This window comes from Coffea eugenioides, chromosome 5 (assembly GCF_003713205.1).
Source record: "Coffea eugenioides isolate CCC68of chromosome 5, Ceug_1.0, whole genome shotgun sequence".
NCBI lineage: Eukaryota > Viridiplantae > Streptophyta > Magnoliopsida > Gentianales > Rubiaceae > Coffea > Coffea eugenioides.
In genome coordinates this window covers 37,534,226-37,556,341 of record NC_040039.1, presented here as the reverse complement: position 1 = coordinate 37,556,341, position 22,116 = coordinate 37,534,226, and the positions used below count along the sequence as shown (strand labels likewise).

At 36.3% G+C, this 22,116-nt stretch overlaps 2 protein-coding genes across 2 annotated transcripts; one reads left to right on the top strand and one right to left on the bottom strand.

Annotated features, from left to right (window-relative positions):
- Positions 1 to 1,723: 1,723 nt before the first annotated feature.
- LOC113771541 lies at positions 1,724 to 2,887 on the bottom strand. The gene is made up of 2 exons (XM_027316116.1): positions 2,432 to 2,887; positions 1,724 to 2,314 (listed from the first exon to the last, which is right to left on the bottom strand). The coding sequence occupies exons 1-2, from the start codon at positions 2,885 to 2,887 to the stop codon at positions 1,724 to 1,726; spliced, it is 1,047 nt and encodes a 348-aa protein (XP_027171917.1).
- A 13,814-nt stretch (positions 2,888 to 16,701) lies between these two features.
- LOC113771540 (dirigent protein 11-like) lies at positions 16,702 to 17,253 on the top strand. Its single transcript, XM_027316115.1, has one exon. The coding sequence runs from the start codon at positions 16,702 to 16,704 to the stop codon at positions 17,251 to 17,253; it is 552 nt and encodes a 183-aa protein (XP_027171916.1).
- The last annotated feature ends 4,863 nt before the right edge of the window (positions 17,254 to 22,116 follow it).

Below are 22,116 nucleotides of genomic sequence, written 5' to 3'. Positions count from 1 at the left end.
CATTTGCCCAACCAAACCTCAATATTTTTCAATGAAATTTTGTACACCATCTATAAAACATATAAACATCATATAACAGCCATTAAATCCCCAAAATTCTGCAGAAATAGGTACGTTCAAAGTAGGGGCAGAATCGGACTTTTTACTCCATGCACTCCTTGAAGTTTCTACTAATAATACACCATTAATCTACCATTTTGAGCACTAAACCAACATTAAATCCATCATCAATCATCACATCAGCCATCAAGACAAGGGTGGGAGTTCATAGAGCTCACCTTCCAAATTTTCCAACAATAACAACCACCCATATGAATACAAGAGCTTAAAGGTGTTAATCAACCTCCATAAACCAAGATTAGAGTGTTGGATCATTACCTACTTTGGTTAATGAACTAGGCAGGATTTTCGGTCCTTAGAAGCTCCAAGAAATCCGTGGAAAGCTCCTTGTTTTTGTAGCTAGATGAACTTCCCAAGTGTTGAGCTAAGTGTAGTTAAATTTTGGTTGAATTTGGTGAAGGTTTGAGCAAGATTTGGAGATGAAATTTGCAAAACTTGGAGTTGTTTTGTTGCAGCTGATGGTTCAGCCAAATGAGAGGGAAAGAGGCGTGTGATATGCTGAAATAAAGCTTCTAAAGTAAGCTTAAATGTGTGGCCACAATTCCCCGAAAGTCAACTCTCTCTCGCGCGTGTACGCCCACATTTTGGGCTCGATTCCTTTCGAGTTTATTTCACTAGTGTACTGAACCTCTAATGTACTTATATTCATATAAATATTATTCACTCTTAATTGTCCTAAAATAATGGTCTAAAGTCCCTCAATTAATCGCGCGCGTGAAAACGCGTATTTCCAATTTAGGCGCGATAAAGTGAAACCTTCAAGAAATTCTTGTAACGATCGTACCACTGACTATCACTTGAGTACTTAAATCTAAAATTACCTATTTTAGGACCATTGTACAAGTCTCCAATTTTCCAAACTTATTGTACTCTCAATCGATTAAAATTTTCCAAAAGCGATTTCACTTTTTCACTAAACAAGCTTCTAAGAAAATAATTTTTTTTGAAACGATATACTTTAAAAATATAACGAAGCTATAATACCATGTACTTAAGTCTAATAAGGCTAGAAAATATTATTCGTGGCAAAAATTCAAATAAATAATTAATTTAGCGAAAAATAGGGATTTAAAAATAATAGTTTTTTTTCGAATCCTCACATCCTCTCCCCCTTAAGAGAATTTCGTCCTCGAAATTCATACCTTGATTTATAAATAGCCTTAAATACTTTCTCCTCCCGTGTCCAATTTTCATCACTCTTAATCTTCCCATTCAAAACTCATACTTGTTAAACTTAACTATTCTCGGGTGCCATTCATGATCTTCTTACATGTCTAGAGACGTGGAATAATAGAGTACATATACGTATAAACCGTAAAATCAATTAAAAGAAAGGTAAATTTTCATATGCCATAAAAGATCATAATAATTACACTAAGTTATAATAAGTTCATCAAATCATTTCAAAGAAAGGGGAAACAACAAGATCAAAATGTGTTAAGTCGCAATATACAACAAAAGGATGTCATCCCCTATACCAAAAAAAATTACAACCTCTAAAAGTGCCGGTCTATGCTAGGGTAAAACCACAATCTCTATTTGTTGAGTAGAGTCAGATTCACCCCTACTCGTAGAATTTGGATCCCTCTTACAATCATCGGCATTAATTATTCCTTCCGGCACTCGATTGATTTGCAGTGGATTTAGCAGGTTGTTGAGAATTTCCTTCTCCCTTAGAAACTTTAGGGCAATTCAAAAATTTATGCTTGGTACTACCGCACCTCAGACATTTTTCTTGTTTTCTCCAGTACTCGGCCTCCGTGTGGTTAATTTTGCCACAGTATGCACAAGTTATATGAGGAGTCACGACTTGACTAGTTTGGGATTTTCTCTTTTGTTGACCTCGCTTACTCTGGTTTCCTTTTGGCAGGGCTTCGCTTGATGGAGTTTCTCCGGGTTTGTCATGCATCCTCACTTCTCCAGCCCCTTTTCTCATATCAAGGGGTTGGGTAGACTTCTCGGACGATTTAGGGGTATCGCTCGGGTTACCCCTCTTTCTAGCATGAAAAGCTTTAGATTGAGATTTAGCATTCTCTACCCTCTGCGCCTTATCTAAGGCATCCGTAAAAGTGGCAATCTGGGCAGCTGCTAGGGATTCTTGGATTTTTACATTTAACCCCTGAATACACCTCCTTATCCGTTTCCGTTCGGTGACTACAAGCTCAGGGGCAAATTTGAAAAATTTGGTGAACCGCTCCTCATATTCGGCCACACTTAATAATCCTTGTTTCAACTTAATAAAGTCGTCCTCCCTCTTTTCTTGTATAATTGGCGGGAGGAACTTGACATTGAATTCTCTCTCAAAGTTTACCCAAGTCCAAGGGGTTTGTTTTCTTTCCCACTTTGCACTAACAACATTCCACCATGAGCGTGCTGCTCCCTCAAATTGAAAAACAGCAAAATTCACTTGTCTTTCTTCGGTATAATCTAAAGCAGCAAAAATATCAACCATCCTTTCAAACCAATTTTTCGCTACCTCGGGATCAGATCCTCCATGAAACTTAGGTGGAGTGAACTTCAAGAATCGCTCTAGGGCTCTATCCTCACCCCTCTTTTGGTTTCCAGGTTGGTTGACTGGTTCAGGTCCTTGGCGCTCAGCTAAGCGCTCGAGGATATCGGTCATGCGGTTAATGGCCGTAGCCACTTGGTCACCCTCTTCGTTTCTAGGGTTTTGATTTGGTCCAATCGTAGATCCCTCACCTCTCTCGGGAGTGCGAGGTTGCCGAAACCCACGCCCACACCCCCGTCCACGCCCTCGCCGATCCATTTTACAAGGTTTTAAACGCACAATAAAAGTGAAAAGTATAAGCGCATGAATTGAAAAACATGTACACATTGCAAGAGCACTTTAAATCACGACATAGATATTTGCATAAGCCAGGAGTCATGTCACATGTCAATGTGCATACAACTAGCTAACAGTATTATCAAATACAGATTATGGGCAACTAAGGGCCGCAAATACAAGAGTACATACAGGCAAAATACAAAAGACCTCACGGCATGCGTTACCCCTACTATCATAGGCGGAATCAAAAGGAGAAAAACCATAAGCCTAGTTAGGGCAAAACTAAAAGAATTTCACGATACCAAATCACATCATTTGAGTAATTGAAAATTGAAAATTCCATTCAAAAGCCTAAGATATTTTCTAAATTCTTAGGCTCCTCACTAGATTCAAGGTGAAAGTTCTTATACAAGTTAGGATAATAAGTCAAACTAAACGAAATGCAAAAGATGTCTCATTTTCAAGTCCAAAATGGAGCCCAAAATTGTTCAAATGGTTCAACTTTTCCTTCGAGAAGTTTGGCAAGCAAAATAATAGAGGAATCAAGGTTCCTAACCCTTAAACTCACCAAATGGTTATTTAATTTTTCTAATCTGGACTCACCTCCAACCTAACTTGAAAAGTAAAGTCTTATAGTATTTTGTGAGCAAAATGGTGCTACAACCTCAAACACCAAGATCACACTGCACGTAATACACAATCAAATCCCACAGTCCGGCATCCTAAACTTCTAAGCCTAGGACACTCTACAAAAATCTAAAGCCTAAGCTTTGATACCAACTGTGACGCCCCCACTTCTCCCAAGGGCGAACCCAAGAGTGTCCGCGGGACGCCTGCCCAGCTCTCGCCAGGACTCGGTACAATTTCCCTTCAAACTTAAGAATAACCGATCGATACTAAAAGTTGAAGGTATAAAGGAAAGTCAATTCCTTAATAATCGTTCAAGTCTTACATCATAAGTTACCAAAATATCTTACATTACTAAAATATACAGTTTCCAAAAATTGTCTAAACGAATACATTCAAAATTCTAATCAAAAGGGCCATCAAATCGACCTCTCCACAATTCCTTCCATTTCAGCTCCTGTTAAAGAAAACAAATCTAACGGGGTGAGGGAATGCTCGTGAGGCCAAGAAAACATGCAACACGCGTAGTCCAAATAACAATAGCACTTACACAAGAATGAGAGCTATAATATTCAGGTGATTCACAATTTATACTAAGATACCCTTGAGTAGGATACAGGAGCTCTTATGAGCTAATTTCTATTTGTTTTGTCAAAGTTCAATCTAATACTTCCTTGTGATGACATTCCATCAGCCGATTAGGTAATCAAGTCCGTAGAATTTCACTTTTTCAAGTATGGTTCTGAGTCGACATGAGAGGTACCTCCCACCCGAATCGGTGTGGTATATGCTATCGCTCAGGGAATCGATTACACGTTTATGGTTCTGAGTCGACATGAGAGGTACCTCCCACCTGAAGCGGTGTGGTACATGCTATCGCTCAGTGGTCGATGAGACATCGCTCCAATCGGCTTATACCTTATTTATAGTTTCGAGTCGACATGAGAGGTACTTCCCACCCTAATCGGTGTGGTACATGCTATCGCTCCGAGAACTAGTTATAGCACTGAGACAGTATGAGAGGTACCTCCTACCCAGATTGGTGTGGTACTGTGAGAACCCTAAAAATGCATATAGACAAATATCATTTCATATTTCATTTGCATTTCTTAACCTGCAATAAATTATAGTTTTATCCTTCTTTGTTTCACAAAAAGTGCGTAAAAATAATTTTTATGTGCAAACTGACCCGCTTGTATCAAATTATTATTTCCTTTGACCTTATTATACTAAATCAGTAAATTTCGAGTTAGACTAACTCTATTTCTTGAGAATAAATAATTGGAAATTCTGATAACTAATTTAATCGCTAAATAATGTTAGGAATTACTAGGAACCTTAATACTAAAATGTAATCGATAAATTTTCGATAAAAATGGTTTAAGTATACTAGGTATACGTAGGACGTAAAAGTTTCGATAATCGAAATCCTTGTGGGATTAGTAAATTATTAGGAGTTTAAATCACTCTAAGGGATAATTCGTGAGATTATGCTAGAATCAAGGGCTTAAGTGGTCATTAGAAGGAAAAGTGAAAAGTCTAAAATACCCTTCACAATCCCACAAAATCACCATGCAATCCCAACGCATTCCGGACAACATCATTACCACCTCTCCATTCGGCCAACCCGCACCTTCACCAACCCCACACTCAATCACCTCATGCACTCAACCTCCCTCTCAAAAACCGCGAGCCATTCCCTCTCTCTCCACCCTCCTCATTCCTACATCTCAAACCACCACCGCACTCCACCTTCACCTCGTGTGTATCGATTGAGAAGAGAGAGTGAGCTGCATCCGAGAGCAAGGGAGGAGAAAATCGCGAGCTGCAGAAATTTTTCTGATCTGTCCGCGAGCTGAGGTAATTTCTGAGCTGGATTAAACTAGTTAGAGGTTGATTGAGTTAATTAGGAGCATGCATGTAGAGTTATTCGATCGAATGTTGAACTCAGAAGCTTGAGAAAACCTATTTTGGTGAATAGAAACTTCCGTGGGCTGGAAATTTGATAATGTAGCTATCAGTCCATTAATTCGAAGTAAGCTGAGTCTGTGCTGGTGATTATTTATCTAACCACTAGCTAAAGAAGTCAGTTATGGGTTGCATGTTGATTTTAAAACCCTCGAATAATGTTTTTTTTTGTTAAAAGAAAGAGAAAAGAACCTGAAGTGCGCAAATTTGGTTCGGCCGAGAGTTAAATCGAAAAATGCATATTCTAATTTGTTTATTTATAACCATCTGAGCACAAAAATGGAATTAGCTACGTGAAAACATGATGATTAAGACCATGCATGTCGATTTATGCATCCGGATAATGAATTTGAAGCATGAGGAAAACCTGTCTTGGGAAGAAAAATGACTCGGCCGAAAGTTGATTAAGAAATGTTGGAGTAAACCTGCTTTCTTGTGATAATCCGGAGCTGTAATTATGTTTAGCTAATTAAAGCTTGGATAATTAATATGGTCAGGGCCTTGCATGTGGATTTTAAGCATTCGGATAAGTGATTTAGAAGAAGAAATTCTGATGCGCTTGAGAAATCAGAATTTCCGAGAATTAATTTGATAATGCAGCTTTATTTTTGTTTCCCTGTGACAATCTGAGCTTAATTATGTGTTTAACCAATCAAAAACAAGAAGATTAAGCCATCTAGGAACATGCAGGTTGATTTTAGGCAGCCGGATGAGTGGTTTAGGAAAGAAAATTCTGATGAACGCAAGTCATTAAGACTGCCGAGGGCTTGACTTGAATAATGCAGCTTCATTTGGTATAATTTTGTTGTTTTGAGCTTATAACCATGATTAGCTAGTTAATAACAAGATAAGTAAGCTCCGCATGTAGTTAATTAATTGGTTTAAACCAGAAAAATTAAATGAAACAGAAATCTGATACATGCAGGATCATCCGAGGATAGCTGGAAAATTTCTGGAATTTTGGGGAATTTCTGGAATTTTCCTTGGAGTATAATGGTTTTGAAATGCATGAAAAATGTGTACTTCAAGCTGTAAGTTGTTTAGCTACAAAACACTGGATATTTTGGAAGATTTAAACAAAAATGTTGAAGTGGAGACCTGGAAAATTTTCAAGCAAGTTGAATGAGGTAGTAAAGGAATTTTCCAGATTTCTTGTGGCGAATTTTAGTTCTAAAAATGCTGTTTCGAGCTGTAAAATATCTTATGTTCATTGATTTCACTTTAAACTATATTAAGAGGGTCTTGCATGTGCATTTTGGAGTGACAATTTGATTTTATTATGACTGTAATATTGTGATGAAGTTATCGGTACTGGAATGGATAACTTTGGAACATAACTATTGTGAAATGTTTAATCTGCATTGGTGTACGTGTAATGAGATTATTGGAGGCGATCTTGAGTATGAGGTTGTCGCAAATTTGGTCCTTGGTTTTAAACACCTGTTAGTCAATTTAAACATTTGAAATGTTAGCTTTATTGCTATAAGAATTAATTGTTGGATGCTAAGGGCTAATGATTGATGAAGCCCTTGGCCATTTGAATGATTTTATATAAGCGTTAAAGTGTGATGAAATTAACTGCTAGAATTGCTTGGAGGCCTTATATTTATTTTGATTAAGTTGAAATGTGATATGGGCTTGCCAAAACCAAGTGCTAATGATTGACAAAGCCTTGGTCATTCATTTTATTATTGATCAGAAATGAATTTATTGAAACCTAGGGCTAATGATTGACGAAGCCCTAGTGATTTGCTATTGAAAAGTGATTCTTATTTGTTGGCAAATCTAGGTTATAATGTGACTTCAAAATAGAGTCGAACCTGTGAAAGTCGATTCGACCCTGTGAACTCGAGCAATTTTGATCAAGCTAATCAAAAATATTTTTACGCTAGTATTAATCGATAAACTTCAGTAATTAGTAGTTTGCCCTAAATTTTTGCCAACCGACAACTTTCCCTTAGCTTAAACTAGCCTTGATAGTTATAGAAAATAACTTGTCTAGCTTTTAAAACCCTAAGTCTTGTTTCATTTCCTTTTCTTTCTTTAAGACCAGTCCCTTGCTAGTTTTCTAGAGGAAATTTCCAAAACACGAGATTTTAGCGATTTTAACTAAACGTGCAGAAAACTTGTTCGGCAAGAAACACTATTTCACGTAAATTAGTTCTAGTAACACTTTTACAAGAAAAGTAATATTAAGGAAACTTTACAAAGTATTTTACTAGTTTTAATACTACATGGTTTGTTGACTTATTCCAAGCAAATAAACTAGCTATACTACGAATAATTTTCCTACGTCATCCTAGAACTAGTATAGCCAACTTATAGTTTTAAAATTTGGTATTTTAGGATTTAGCGAGGACGCAGATTTTGATTCCCAGCTTGATCAGTAACTTCACTCTTGGTGAGTGTCCCTGCTTGTTCTATTCCTACTTGGTTAAAGTGCTTTCTTGATTTGAAATGTGATACTTGCAAAACTAGTTTTTGATCCATCGAAATGAGCAGTGTGTACTTTATCGCACTAGCCGTTCGAGTGGTGACTTGCGTGAAACATTTTTTTTCGTGAATTTGAATGTAGTTGCGTTGTTGGGTGAATCTCTCGACTCCTGAATCCAACTACAGTAACGTCATTGGGTGAATCCCTCGACTCGTGAATCCTCAAATTTAAATGTAGTTGCATCGTTGGGTGAATCCCTCGACTCCTGAATCCAACTGCAGTAACGTCGTTGGGTGAATCCCTCGACCAATTCCTGAGGGTATACTCACGTATACTGCTCCCAATTTCTAAGGGTATATCTCGAGTATACTACTTCCTTAGTTGGCGTTCGGGCCCGGGACAGGGGTAAGAACGGTGACGGGTTAGGAGTAAAAAAAATGAGAGGATCTACATGGACTATAAGTAGTGAGAGTTGACGGAGGGTCAACTACGATGAATGGTGATCAAGCGAGGAAAATGGCTCCTGAGAGCCCCTGTATCCTACTTTGTGCTGTTATCCGCTTTCCTACTTGTTTATCCTAGTCAATATTGATTCTTGCTATTGTTTATTTAGATGCATGTTTTGGGGCACCACTGAGATTTAGCTCACCCCACGTTTATTTGTTTTCCTTAACAGGTTCTGGAAATTGAAAGCTTTGAGACTTACTCATGTTTTCCTTTTGGGGTATACTTGAATACTATGACTACTTTTGTGGGCTGTAATGCGTTAATTTGGATAATGTGCTTTTTATTTTGGATTGCCACTTGAAGCTGGAAAATGTGTAAAACTTAATTTGGATGTTTGGCTTGATTGTTGTATTTTGTTGTATGAATTTTTACCTAGTTGGGACGGTACGATTCTATTCCGCAGTTCGTAACGCGTGGGATTTTTTTTTTTTTTTTTGGAACCGTCGATTGGCTACATTAAATTACTACTATCTCGGAAGTTAATGTGGTTCTAGTGACGGCCTTCTTCGGGAGAATTGTTTTGTAATAGATTAGGTTATTCTTCGAAAGGATTTGGGTTAGAATGCTTGCGTGAGTCCTGGCGAGAGTTGGGCAGGCGGCCCGCCAACCCTTTGGTTCACCTTAGGGGGAAGTGGGGTCGCCACAGGTACATGCTATCCGCTCAGAGCTCATGAGTTAAACATATTCATGTACAATTACCAATTATTGTTCATGGTTCTGAGTCGACATGAGAGGTACCTCCCACCCGAATTGGTGTGGTACATACTATCGCTCAGGGAACCGAGTATAGCACTGAGCCGGAATGAGAGGTACCTCCCACCCGAATCGGTGTGGTACATGCTTCCCCTCAGAGCTTACGAGTTAAACATGTCTATGAACAGTTACCGATCATGTGTATCCATGTAACAAGTATTGCATAATTAAAGAAAAGAGATAACGAGGGTATCCTCACGTATATACACATAAGTCGAGGAGGCTCACTCCACTCGACATCACAACACAAATATGGTTGGCAATAACAACACTTCACTTAATTCCTATAACAATTCATTTCACACAATTCGAATATCAATTTACATAGCACATTTTAACTGTAGCATTCCCCAAATGAGAACGAGCGCGATAAAATACACACTCGTCTCAACAAGTTTACGTATCATGTATAACACTTGTACAATTCACATTTCAATTACATAAGTATTTAACATGCACTTGACACTCACCAGGTAAACAAGAAGAAACGGCATTCGAAGTTCAAGCGTCCACCATGGGATCCTCTTGAAATTCCTCTTGTGTGCGCCTGAGCACATAATAGTGAAGTATCACTCATATATCCCAATTATCAAGGAAGATTGTACACTAGTACAATCTAAGGAAATTTCATGAAAACGAACCTCAATTACTCGTAAATCGAGGTTTAAATGGAGTTTCTTAAAGTACACGGTAATCGAGTTTTCATTTTGGGAAATCAAGTATAAAACGTTCAAGAAATATTAAAGGAATAAGGAGTACTTGAAAAACTCCATTTTCTTAGAATTTGGAAAATTTCCGTTTTGATACGAGTCTTTGAAAAATCGTATCTCACTCTACACAAGTCCAAAATTGGAAAACTTAGTACCGTTGAAAACCTCTTAGAAAGTAATAAAAGTTCTTAGAAGACACTTTTCCATGATTCTAAATGGAAGATATTAAAAAATGGGCTCAAAGTTACTGTTTCAGAGTACTTAAGGTTGTGTTGGGGTTGGTTTTTCGTTAACTTTGGAAATTCGGAAAAATTCACACGTTGCGAGCTAGCCTCTGAAATATATAACTCAATTAGAGTTGTAAGTAAGGTTTTTAACAGAAAATGCGGATCAAGAATCGGAGTTTCGAGCACCGAGATACGGTAGCTCAAAGTTAGGGAAAAATTCAAAACTGGGGAACAAATTTCCAGATTTGAGCTTCCAACTTTGGGACTTTAGTTAGGCATCGAAATGGACTTGGATTGGTACAAAATTTGGTAGTATAATACTCCTATATAAAGTGTATCCCTCTATCAAATTTCATGGAAAAATACCTTCGGAAAGGTAGTCACTCAAACAACCAAAATTTCGAAAATCCTAAGACCAAACTGCCTTGAGCCCTTTTGTTTTTCATTCCAAACATTTGGTCAAGGAAAAATTCCTCAAACATGGCTCATTAGTGTAGGCAAAGCCTAAGGAACATTCATGGCACATTTCATAAGTGTTTAGCACCAAAATATTCAGTTAGCAAGTCTACACCAAGCCTTGCATCAAATCTGTCCAAAAGTTAGGGTTTTCAAGAGCAGGGCAGGTTGCGTATTTTGATCATAAATCACTCAAATTAACTCAGAATTGGGCATGGTTTATGGAGTTGGAAAATAAATTCACAGAGATAAAATTTCACAGAAGAAATCATTTTGAAATTCGGCACACAACTAGCTCGAATTTGAGCCACAAGTTGCAGCCTCGGCATTTTGTTCCAGGAAAACAGAGAAACAGAACAGCCGACTTTAAAAGGTTGGTTCAGCTCACATACATGGAATCAGAATGTGTATTTTATACCGTTGGAAAGGTGGGAATATCTAGTTTCAAATGCCATTGACGGCACTCAATTTCGACATCGGAGCACAGAGTTATAGACGAAACAAGAAAGCTGGTCTGAGAATTACGGGAACAGTTTCCAGGTCTGCTACCTTCACGAAATTAATTCATTTGCCCAACCAAACCTCAATATTTTTCAATGAAATTTTGTACACCATCTATAAAACATATAAACATCATATAACAGCCATTAAATCCCCAAAATTCTGCAGAAATAGGTACGTTCAAAGTAGGGGCAGAATCGGACTTTTTACTCCATGCACTCCTTGAAGTTTCTACTAATAATACACCATTAATCTACCATTTTGAGCACTAAACCAACATTAAATCCATCATCAATCATCACATCAGCCATCAAGACAAGGGTGGGAGTTCATAGAGCTCACCTTCCAAATTTTCCAACAATAACAACCACCCATATGAATACAAGAGCTTAAAGGTGTTAATCAACCTCCATAAACCAAGATTAGAGTGTTGGATCATTACCTACTTTGGTTGATGAACTAGGCAGTATTTTCGATCCTTAGAAGCTCCAAGAAATCCGTGGAAAGCTCCTTGTTTTTGTAGCTAGATGAACTTCCCAAGTGTTGAGCTAAGTGTAGTTAAATTTTGGTTGAATTTGGTGAAGGTTTGAGCAAGATTTGGAGATGAAATTTGCAAAACTTGGAGTTGTTTTGTTGCAGCTGATGGTTCAACCAAATGAGAGGGAAAGAGGCGTGTGATATGCTGAAATAAAGCTTCTAAAGTAAGCTTAAATGTGTGGCCACAATTCGCCGAAAGTCAACTCTCTCTCGCGCGTGTACGCGAGCATTTTGGGCTCGATTCCTTTCGAGTTTATTTCACTAGTGCACTGAATCTCTAATGCACTTATATTCATATAAATATTATTCACTCTTAATTGTCCTAAAATAATGGTCTAAAGTCCCTCAATTAATCGCGCGCGTGAAAACGCGTATTTCCAATTTAGGCGCGATAAAGTGAAACCTTCAAGAAATTCTTGTAACGATCGTACCACTGACTATCACTTGAGTACTTAAATCTAAAATTACCTATTTTAGGACCATTGTACAAGTCTCCAATTTTTCAAACTTATTGTACTCTCAATCGATTAAAATTTTCCAAACGCGATTTCACTTTTTCACTAAACAAGCTTCTAAGAAAATAATTTTTTTTGAAACGAGATACTTTAAAAATATAACGAAACTATAATACCATGTACTTAAGTCTAATAAGGCTAGAAAATATTATTCGTGGCAAAAATCCAAATAATTAATTAATTTAGCCAAAAATAGGGATTTAAAAATAATAATTTTTTTTCGAGTCCTCACAATTGAGTCCTTACTCCTTTCGACAAGAGCGCTTACTTCTATGACACCATCGCCGGTACCGGCTGCTCCTCCTCACCATGCCCTGGATATGCCATTTAACATTTGTACAGCAAACACGTTTTACATAAAAATATCAAACTCCAGCTTCTTTAACTATTTCTTTTCAAATTATCTCTCTAATTATAGGCACCAAACACTCGCGCAATGCGCGAGCACTCCCCCTAGTATTTTCAAATACAATCATGTTCCAATCCCGTAACTTTGCCTTCGTAGCCTTTAGGTGCCTAAAAAATTTAACCATCTGAACTCCCTTAATTGGTCAATCCCATGCGTTTTTAACTACTACCAAAAAATTAGGATGCTTCCTCCAAATATTCAAAAATCGAAAAGAGGGCCTCCTAGAATTCATAGTTCCACGTTTAATCAACAAAGGCGCCTGGTCAGAACGCCCACACGACAAATGAGAAACTTTTGTAACTTCAGAAAAATCCATCCACTCCGCATTTGCAAGTATTCGATCCAACCATTGCCACATTATCCCATTAGTCCAAGTATAAGCCAGACCATCAAAATCCACCTCAGCCAAATTAAATTAAACATAGGCTCATTAAATTCATCCAAGATCCTAATGTTCGCTGGAGCCCACCAAGACCTTTCTTTTGCCTTGGATATTACGTTAAAATCACTTGCTACAATCCTTAGGGATGAGATTTGAGCAGCAACCTCTTCCATAGCCATCCATAAACTCCTTCTCCTAACTTGAGTACATCTTGCATATATAGCAGAAAAGCAAAAGAAATATCCCAACGAAGACAAGACCGACGTAGACACCATTTGGTCTACCAATTCTTGAAAAAAAATATTAAACTCATCACACCAGAAAATCCATATTTTTCCTTCAATACAAGACCGACAGCTATCAAAGTGAAGCATGGTATGAATGGCATCAATCAAATCCACATTAGACATGGATTTAATCAAGACCAGCAAGCGAATATGGTTTTGAGAAAATACGTGTCGTAAATATCGCGGTGTATCATGACGTGAAACACAATGAATAATCCAGATCAAGAATTATACGGACTTATCATTAACAGAGCAAAGAGACTTAGTTTGAGAATGAAATGCCAACCACTTCTTCTGATAACTTTGAGGATGCCCAATCTTCTTATCTAGATTATTTAAGAGTATGCTGTCCTTAGAGTCTATCAATGCAGATGATGGACAAGAAGAATCCAGCAGCAAGGCCCTTCGAAGCCGATACTCTAGCTTCCCATGAAAATCCTCAAGTTCCTGAATAGATGGTCTAGCCATAGTTCTCAAGTGTTCTGCTGATTTCCTCCTCACTGTAGCTACTATTCTACTGCCTCCATGTCCCTCTAGTGACAAGGAATGCCCCCTCGTCACTTTAGCCATCACTTTCCTCCCCACCTCCACCTCCTCCTCTTCATTCTATACCACAGCAAAAGTTTTGCCAGTGGTTGATTAGACACTTATTCAATACTTTCTAGACAAATCTACTATTATTGTTTCTGTACATTATTTGTTTATTACTTAATTTCAACAGTATAATAATAATAATAATATCTTTTCTATTGGATATGTTGAACTCCAATTGAATAAACATGACTTGATTAAAAAAAATCATCTCATAGATTTTACTCCAAATTTCTCTAAATTTCAAAAATTTCCTTTTTTCCTTTGATTTAGTTAAACAATTTAGTGTTAATTATACCTCTCAATTCCTCAAAAAAAATTAAATCATTTATAATTGGATATACTAACTCCAGTTGAATGCAGATTGCATGATTTAAAAAAATATTTTATATATTTTACTCCACATTTATCTGCATTTCAGATTTTTTTTTCCTTCTCTTATTTAAATTTAGTCAAATATTTACAACCAATTCCACTCCAAACCCCTTTGTATTTAGATTTCTCTATATTTCATATTTTTTTTCCTTTTCTCATTTATGAAATAATTAATTTAAAAGATCCCTTCATTTTTAATGTTCTCTACACACATTCATCACTACTATTTTTATCCATTATTTATCTATTTCTTCATTTCAATAGCATAACAATGATAATATTTCTTTTATACTATATCATCATCTTTAGTTTTTCATTTTTTCCCTCTATTTTATTTCTCCCTCGTGTGCTTTTTTCCTCAATAATTTCTATTAACAAGCATACTATAGCGGACAATTGCATAATAAATATTTTTCCATTAATAATATTTCGATAAAACATATTTTTTTTATTACCATAAAACACATGTCAAAAAAAAAAAAAAAAAAGCACCGTCGCCAAATCACGGGTAACCCTGCGCGAAGAGCAGGGCAAAGCCACCTAGTAGATAGAAATTGTTGAGTCAGCAATTGTTTTCTGTGAGAGCGGTTGCCTGTAGCCATAAAAAATCCTCCCCGGATTGCATAGAAGTTCACAGCATTTCAACGTCTCCATAGGCAACCGGAGAAGTCCATTAATCATTGAGAAGGATGATGGTGAAGGAATCAAAATAATAAAGGGTGAATTATACTTTATCCCCCTATAATTAAATATTTTGTACGCCAGAATCTTTTGTACGCTAGGAATACTTATCCCCAAATTGCAATTAACCAAATAAACAAATTGTACCACAGGAATCCTTTGCACGCCACTGTTTGTGTGTTGGTACGTGTTTGATGTGTGCGTCTATGCACGAGACTTATCATTGTTGAAACTTAAAACTCGTCTTTATCCCTATAACTTGGTCTTTGTTTGGATTGGTTTGATTGGAAAAGTCACATACTAGAGATTAAATACACATACCAGAAATTAATTTCTCTCCATTGTTTGTGTTTCCTGGTGTAAACTTAATATGCTTCCTCATTTTCTTTATCTGGTGAGAAATTAATTGTAAAATTGCCAGGATATAACAATTTATTTTTTTATTTTTATTATTATTATTTTTTTGTCGACACAGGGGTGTCCGGAACTATTGAGCTCGACTAATCCCCTACGACTGTGAGTGTCCTATCCCAAGATTCACAGCGCGTTAGCTCCCCGGGGATCGAATCAGTGACCTGCCCCCTTGTGAGGGGACTACGAAACCAGTCGATCTGCCCGGGAATATAACAATTTATTTGATCCAAACATATTTGTCTTGTTCAGTATGACGAAGTTGTCCATTTTGTTGGCTAAAAAAAAGGTTGTCCATTTAGTTTACGAGCTGACAAGCCAGGTATCAAAAGCTAAGACTTAAAAGGTTTTTCTGATGCAGCCAACCACATGTACTGAAGATTTTTTTTTTTGGAGGACACGTGTACTGAAGATTGATGCCAAAACTAGTCAAAAATGGGCGATGCTGAATACTAAAACAGCTATAACGTACAAACTTTATCTACAGGAATCGTAAGATTTGCCGGTTTTTATGATTTCCTGTGATCTAGATTTGTAAAATGCCAAAAAGTCAATTTTGGCTTTGGAAAGAAGTACAAACTTTCTCAACCACCCAGGGGACGATAAAATCAGACGCAAGTCATTTTTTATAAAGAATCTAATAATGAATATGTATGCATTTGACCCAAATTTATCTAATGTTTTCTTCTTAACATGATTACACATTTATCTATAAAGGTACGATACGATCGATAGACTCGGATTAAATCTAAACAGCATTACAACCAAACTTTCCGGGTAAACACTAAGGTCTAGTCAAATAAACTCATAACTAAATAGAGATGATACAAGACGTCTAATTTTTGGAGTTCAACATTGATTGTTATAAAATTAAACCAAGGCCTCATTGGCAAATGACAATGGGTTTGTTTGGATAGGAATTTATTTGATTGTAGTATTTTTTATGATGTGATGTATGTGAGATAAAAAGATGATTGAGAAGATAAAAAGGCGATTGAAATTTGTAAAATAAATTATTTTATCTGAAATCATCTCAATCCAAACAAATCCATTAATATTTACTTGCATACAAGTTTTTAATGAAGATATTTGACCCCATAACCCCACCTTCCTTTCCTTCGAGAAAAACAAAAAACCCACCTTCATCTGTCAACTTCGTATCACGTGCACATATTAGTTTTTGGACTTTACACTCTCCGTACAATGTTAGGCACGTGGAGCTCTATTTAACACAATAATATTGAAATTGAAAGCGGTTACGTAACATACTTTTTCACTTTTTTGAATTTTTTTGGAAAACGGAAATCGTTGCGTTCCCCTCAACTGTGGTCCTATAAATGGTCCTCCTCATCGTCTTTATACTTCACACCGCCCCAATTTGTTTCCTTCTTTCCCCTCCTCCTTTGTTTCTGTAGCAAAACAATGGCAAAGAGTTTAGCCATAGCATCCCTCCAAATTCTGAGCCTGCTTTTACTAGCAAGCTTGGGACAATCAAAGACAGTGTTCACAAATTTGACGGTTTACGACCATGAATTTCGAAGTGGAGATGGCCAGAGCGTTTTCCCAGTTGCAGGTCTTCCCAACGCAACCTGGGGCTTTAACCAATTTGGAACTGTTTTTGTCGTTGATAATACCTTGACCCAAAGCGTTTCGTTCAAATCCGCACTAGTTGGTCGTTCGCAAGGCATTGCTGCAGTAGCATCCCTTGATAACACCAACGTAGAGCTTGTGATAACTTTTCTGTTCACTAATGGAAAGTACAGTGGTAGCACTGTGGAAATGAAAGGAATTTTCATACAGTCTATGGGTGTCAATGAACTTGCAATTTTAGGGGGAACCAAACAATTCCGGTATGCAACAGGGTATGCTACCTTTGAGGTGGTCAGCCAAGTAGGAGATCATCTTATTCTAAAGGTGAATCTCTACATTAGACAGGACATACCTGATGACTACGCTGGTATTGCTCTTCATTAATAAATGATATATATACATATGTCAGCTTCCTCTGGAGACCAGTCACCCAATAGGAGATTATACCCTGTTGCATTCACGCAATGAAATGCTATTCATTGCCGCTGGAGACTTAAATAGAATGATGGTGAAGGAATCAAATTAAAAAAGGATGAATTATACTTTATCCTCCTATAATTAAATATTTTTTCCAATAATTCTCTTCTTATTTCAAAAGTTATAGCATTAATTGCGATATGTTCCCCTCAATTATGATCTATTTGCATTTAGCATCTTAAACTATCGAATTTAGTACTTTATTACGTTGCGCTATTCATTTTTTTTTTAAAATAGAGAAAGGATGGAATTTAAGAAATGGAGAGGAAGAAGAAAAATTTGAATCCAAAACTTTTATTCTTGCAGTCTCAACCTTAGTCAATAGATCAAGATTTCCTCTGCCTCAGGACACACTATTCAAGTTAGTTACGAATAAATAAAATTTCTTACAATTTATTAAAACAAGAACATAAGCAGCTCAAATCTGCATTTGTTGTGAAATTCTCTTTCTCGTTGACTGGAACTAAAGCCTTTTTATTTAAAAATAGCCATAAAAAGTTTGTTGAGTATAAATGAATTGGTAAAATGTACTATAAGTCAATAGTGTAAGGTCTTGAATGCTGCAATCGATACTTATGGTTCAAACTGCTACCCGCATTAGTTTAGAAGTGCAAATTGCAATTAACCAAATAAACAAATTGTACCACAGGAATCATTTGTACGCCACTGTTTGTGTGTTTGGCACGTGTTTGATGTGTGCATTTATGCACGAGACTTGTCATTGTTAAAACTTAAAACTCGTCTTTATCCCTATAACTTGGTCTTTGTTTGGGTTGGTTTGGTTAGAAAAGTCACATACTAGAGATTAAATACGCATACCTGAAATTAATTTCTCTCCATTGTTTGTGTTTCCTGGTGTAAGCTTAATATGCTTCCTCATTTTTTTATCTGGCGAGAAATTAATCGTAAAATTGCTAGGATATAACAATTTATTTGATCCAAACATATTTGTCTTGTTCAGTATGACTAAGTTGTCCATTTTGTTGCCTAAAAAAAAAGTTGTCCATTTAGTTTACGAGCTGAGAAGCCAAGTATCAAAGGCTAAGACAATATACATGACATTTTAGGCAATACTTAAGCTTTTTCTGATGCAACCAAGTACATGTACTGAAGATTGATGCCAAAACTAGTCAAAAATGGACGATGCTGAATACTAAAACAGCGATAACGTACAAAGTTTCTCAACTACCAGCAAGACGATCAAATAGACGCAAGTAATTTTTTAGAAGGGATAATTTCAGAAACCTCATGGAGGTTTCTAATAGTTTCATTGAGCTTTCATAAGGTTTTCAATATTACACTTGACTATAATAACTTTCATAATTTTTCCAACGACAAGCCATTGATAAAAAAAGATAACAAAAAAAAAAAGAAAACAATTCTTCTTGACCAGACCAAATATTATGACCAACTGTTGCAACCATGGCCATTAAATTATAACCTTTTATCACTCAAAAAAGGAAGAATTTTGGTAATTGAGAGGCTTGGCCATTTGAGTAGGGAAAAGGTAAGGATTGTGAGTTTTATAACTGACGATTTCGTAAGCAATGTATGAAAGAAACCTATAAAGAGGTAAAGATTATGAAAGTAAGAATTATGACAATGGATTTTGGCATCTAAAATGAAGAGTTTGTTCGTAAAAAAAGAAGTGATAAGAGTTTGAAAATTTGGGTGGATGTAGAAAATCATGGGATAGAAAATATCAGGACATTGGTTAAGTAATAGAACTCATAATTTTGTAGTATAAAAATGTATTCTTGACTTTTGATAAAATTTTAATGATTATTCATATTTTGAAAATTAAATGAGGACAATTTTGGGCATTCATATACTTTTTCGGTCTTAAATCATCAAGGTGAAACCCAAATCTATGTTTTAGAAGAGGTATGTGTAATTTTCAAAATGTGAAGGGAATTGTCCGAAATTGCCCTGAGGTTTTTGAAATGATCTCTTTTAATAAAGAATCTAATAATGAATATGGACGCTTTTAACATTCGTACCGTTTATTTTCTTCTTAACATGATTACACATTATCTATAAAGGTATGATTAGTACACTCGGATTAAATCTAAACAACGTTACAACTAACATTTCTAGATAAACATTAAGATCTAGTTAAATAAACTCACAACTAAACAGAGATGAACACAAGACATCTAATTTTTGGAGTTCAACCTTGATTGTTATAAAATTAAAAGGGCTTCATTGATAAATCACAATATTTAGTCGCATACCAAGTTTTTAATGAAGATATTTGACCCCATAACCAATGTTTTTCAGAATCAGACCGGACCGGCCGGTTCGACCGGTTGGACCGTGAACCGGACATACCACCGGTCTTGTCTAGTATCAAACCAGCCAATTAATGAAAAACTGTTAGAAACCTGTCTAATCGTATGAATCGTGAAAAACTGTCCAAACCGTAACCTGATGGTTTTGGAATTTTCAACAATTCTCCAAATATTTGTAAATACACACAAAAGGTTTACTCATAGTTGATAGAAAGAAGATGTTCACAGTTTCTTCTCTTTCGTCTCCTGTGTCAAGAGTGAGGCAACCTGATAGGTTGCAATTTTATCATTTATTTTATTATTAATTTTCCCTATTATCTGACCTGATGTGGATTAATTACAAGATTCTACTCACTTTTGATATTTTGCATTTATTTCAGGGAGTATAGCGAAAATATCATAACAAGTGCCAATTTGACAGAAAAGGAATCCAGATGATAGAGCTTGGCCTAGGGACATTTTTGGAAAAGAAGATGTTACGCCCATTTTGGTAAATTCTGCAAAGGAAGGACGGCTGAAGGGGTTCTTCTTGCTGGTAGGAGCCACCGCACAGGGATCTTAGTTAGTAATTAGATAGAATAAGAATTGCAGAGGATGAGCATTACTTTAGTCCTTAGCTTTGACTTTTCCTTGGGTTCTTTGTAGCTTTTCTCCTCGGATGTCACAGGAGCAATTAGGAAGATTCCATCATTATTTGTAACTTTCGTTAACCTTTCATTCGCTCGGCCGAATTGGGTTTTCCCAAACGCAGACGATGGCCGCGGCTCTCTCTCTCCAATTTTGTATGGTTTTTTTTGCATCAAATATGAACTAGTTTCTTCACTCTAGTCAAGGAACAACGGAGGTTTTGGTTCGCCTAAAAATTGTGAGATCGATTTAATTTTATCTTTTTCTTTTATTTGTTGGTATTCGCATATTCCCTAGTTACAGTGCTTATGATTGTTTAATTAATTGATTGTCTCGGATCTAGATAATTAGTTAATTTGATAATCTATTGTCAATTAGGACGTTAAATCCGTAATTGTTTAATTGTCTCAAAATAGTGATAACTGGCATGATTGTGTTTGTGTCAAGGGAATACGCGGGCTAACCTAAAATAACCCTGGTAGTGTGTTATTTGGTTAGAATAGGGCTCCTATAATACGTAAGGCAATTGGGGAATTAAATCTTACGGGCATACTTAAGATTATTTCTCAATTAGAGCAATAATTAACGGGCGTACCTTAATCACCGACACAGTAAGGAGGGGTTGACTGTCATCGCTTGTTTGGTAGTTATAACCTATTTATTGATAAATAATTGGAATTGCCTTTGTTTCGATGATCAATTAGGTGCACCATTGCTGAAGTTATTTCTTGGCTAGATCCTTAATTATCACCCATTTGATTTTAGTAATTTGTTATTTAATTTTTAGTAGCTTCTTAGATTTTATTTGAATTTCTTTGATTGTCACTTTCTGCATAAAAACACCCCCTTTGTTACTATGAATTTGAAAAGAAACAATTACTCCCAATCCCTGTGGATTCGACCCTACTTACCGCTATCTACAGAAATTACTTTTAGTTTGAGCAGGTTTTATTATTGCACAGGCCGACAACCTGTCACAACCCAGAATCGAACCTTGAACTTTCATGTTCACAGAGTAGAGTCTTACCGCTAGACCACAATCACAAGACAACTTGAGTTTGTTGAGAATTTTATTTAACTTGACTAAAAAGTAGATTAAAAAAATGAAACCCTAACATTAACAAAAGAAACAGCAGAGTGCATACGCACTTTTCTTTTCATCACTTTCTCGGACGGCTTCACCTTCATCAGGTGGCCAACGGCTCTCCATTCTCCTCTTGGATTTTTTTTCAACTTTTTCTTATTAACCCTTTCAAACCCAAATATCCACAACAAGATTTTCTCAAGCTTTCACCATTATCATCAGGCCATCATCTTAGCAGATTGTAGACGACTTGGAAATTTCAACTTTTCTTGTTTTCCATCATCTTGGTAAGTTTAATTTTTCCTTTTTCAAGGTTTTTGATTTCTATATTATTATCTTTAGCTAATTTTTTTTGCATTTTCTTCTTTTTCCCCCCAATTTTCATCTATTTCTCCTAATTTTTGTTTTATTTTTATTTAATTAATTAAGGATGAAATTGTTGCAAAAGTAGTGCACCTCCGTGTAGGAAATAGGAATTGGGTAGGAATTACAAATAATAACATTGGGCAGGTCAAAAATATGGTAGTTGGCACATAATCGAAGCTATTTATCATTGAATTTAAAATAATTAATGATAAAGGATCATGGAATAATGAAGATCCAAACAGGAATTAAAATATTCTTGAACCTTTTTGGCGACAAATGAAACTGGTCGTCATGCGAATTCGGGAGTATGTCCTCTGGCTATTTAAATGCTAATGGTAATAATTTGCATCCGTGTGAAGTCCATTCTACAATAAGGCATGTTATTTTCATCCGTTTCCCTTA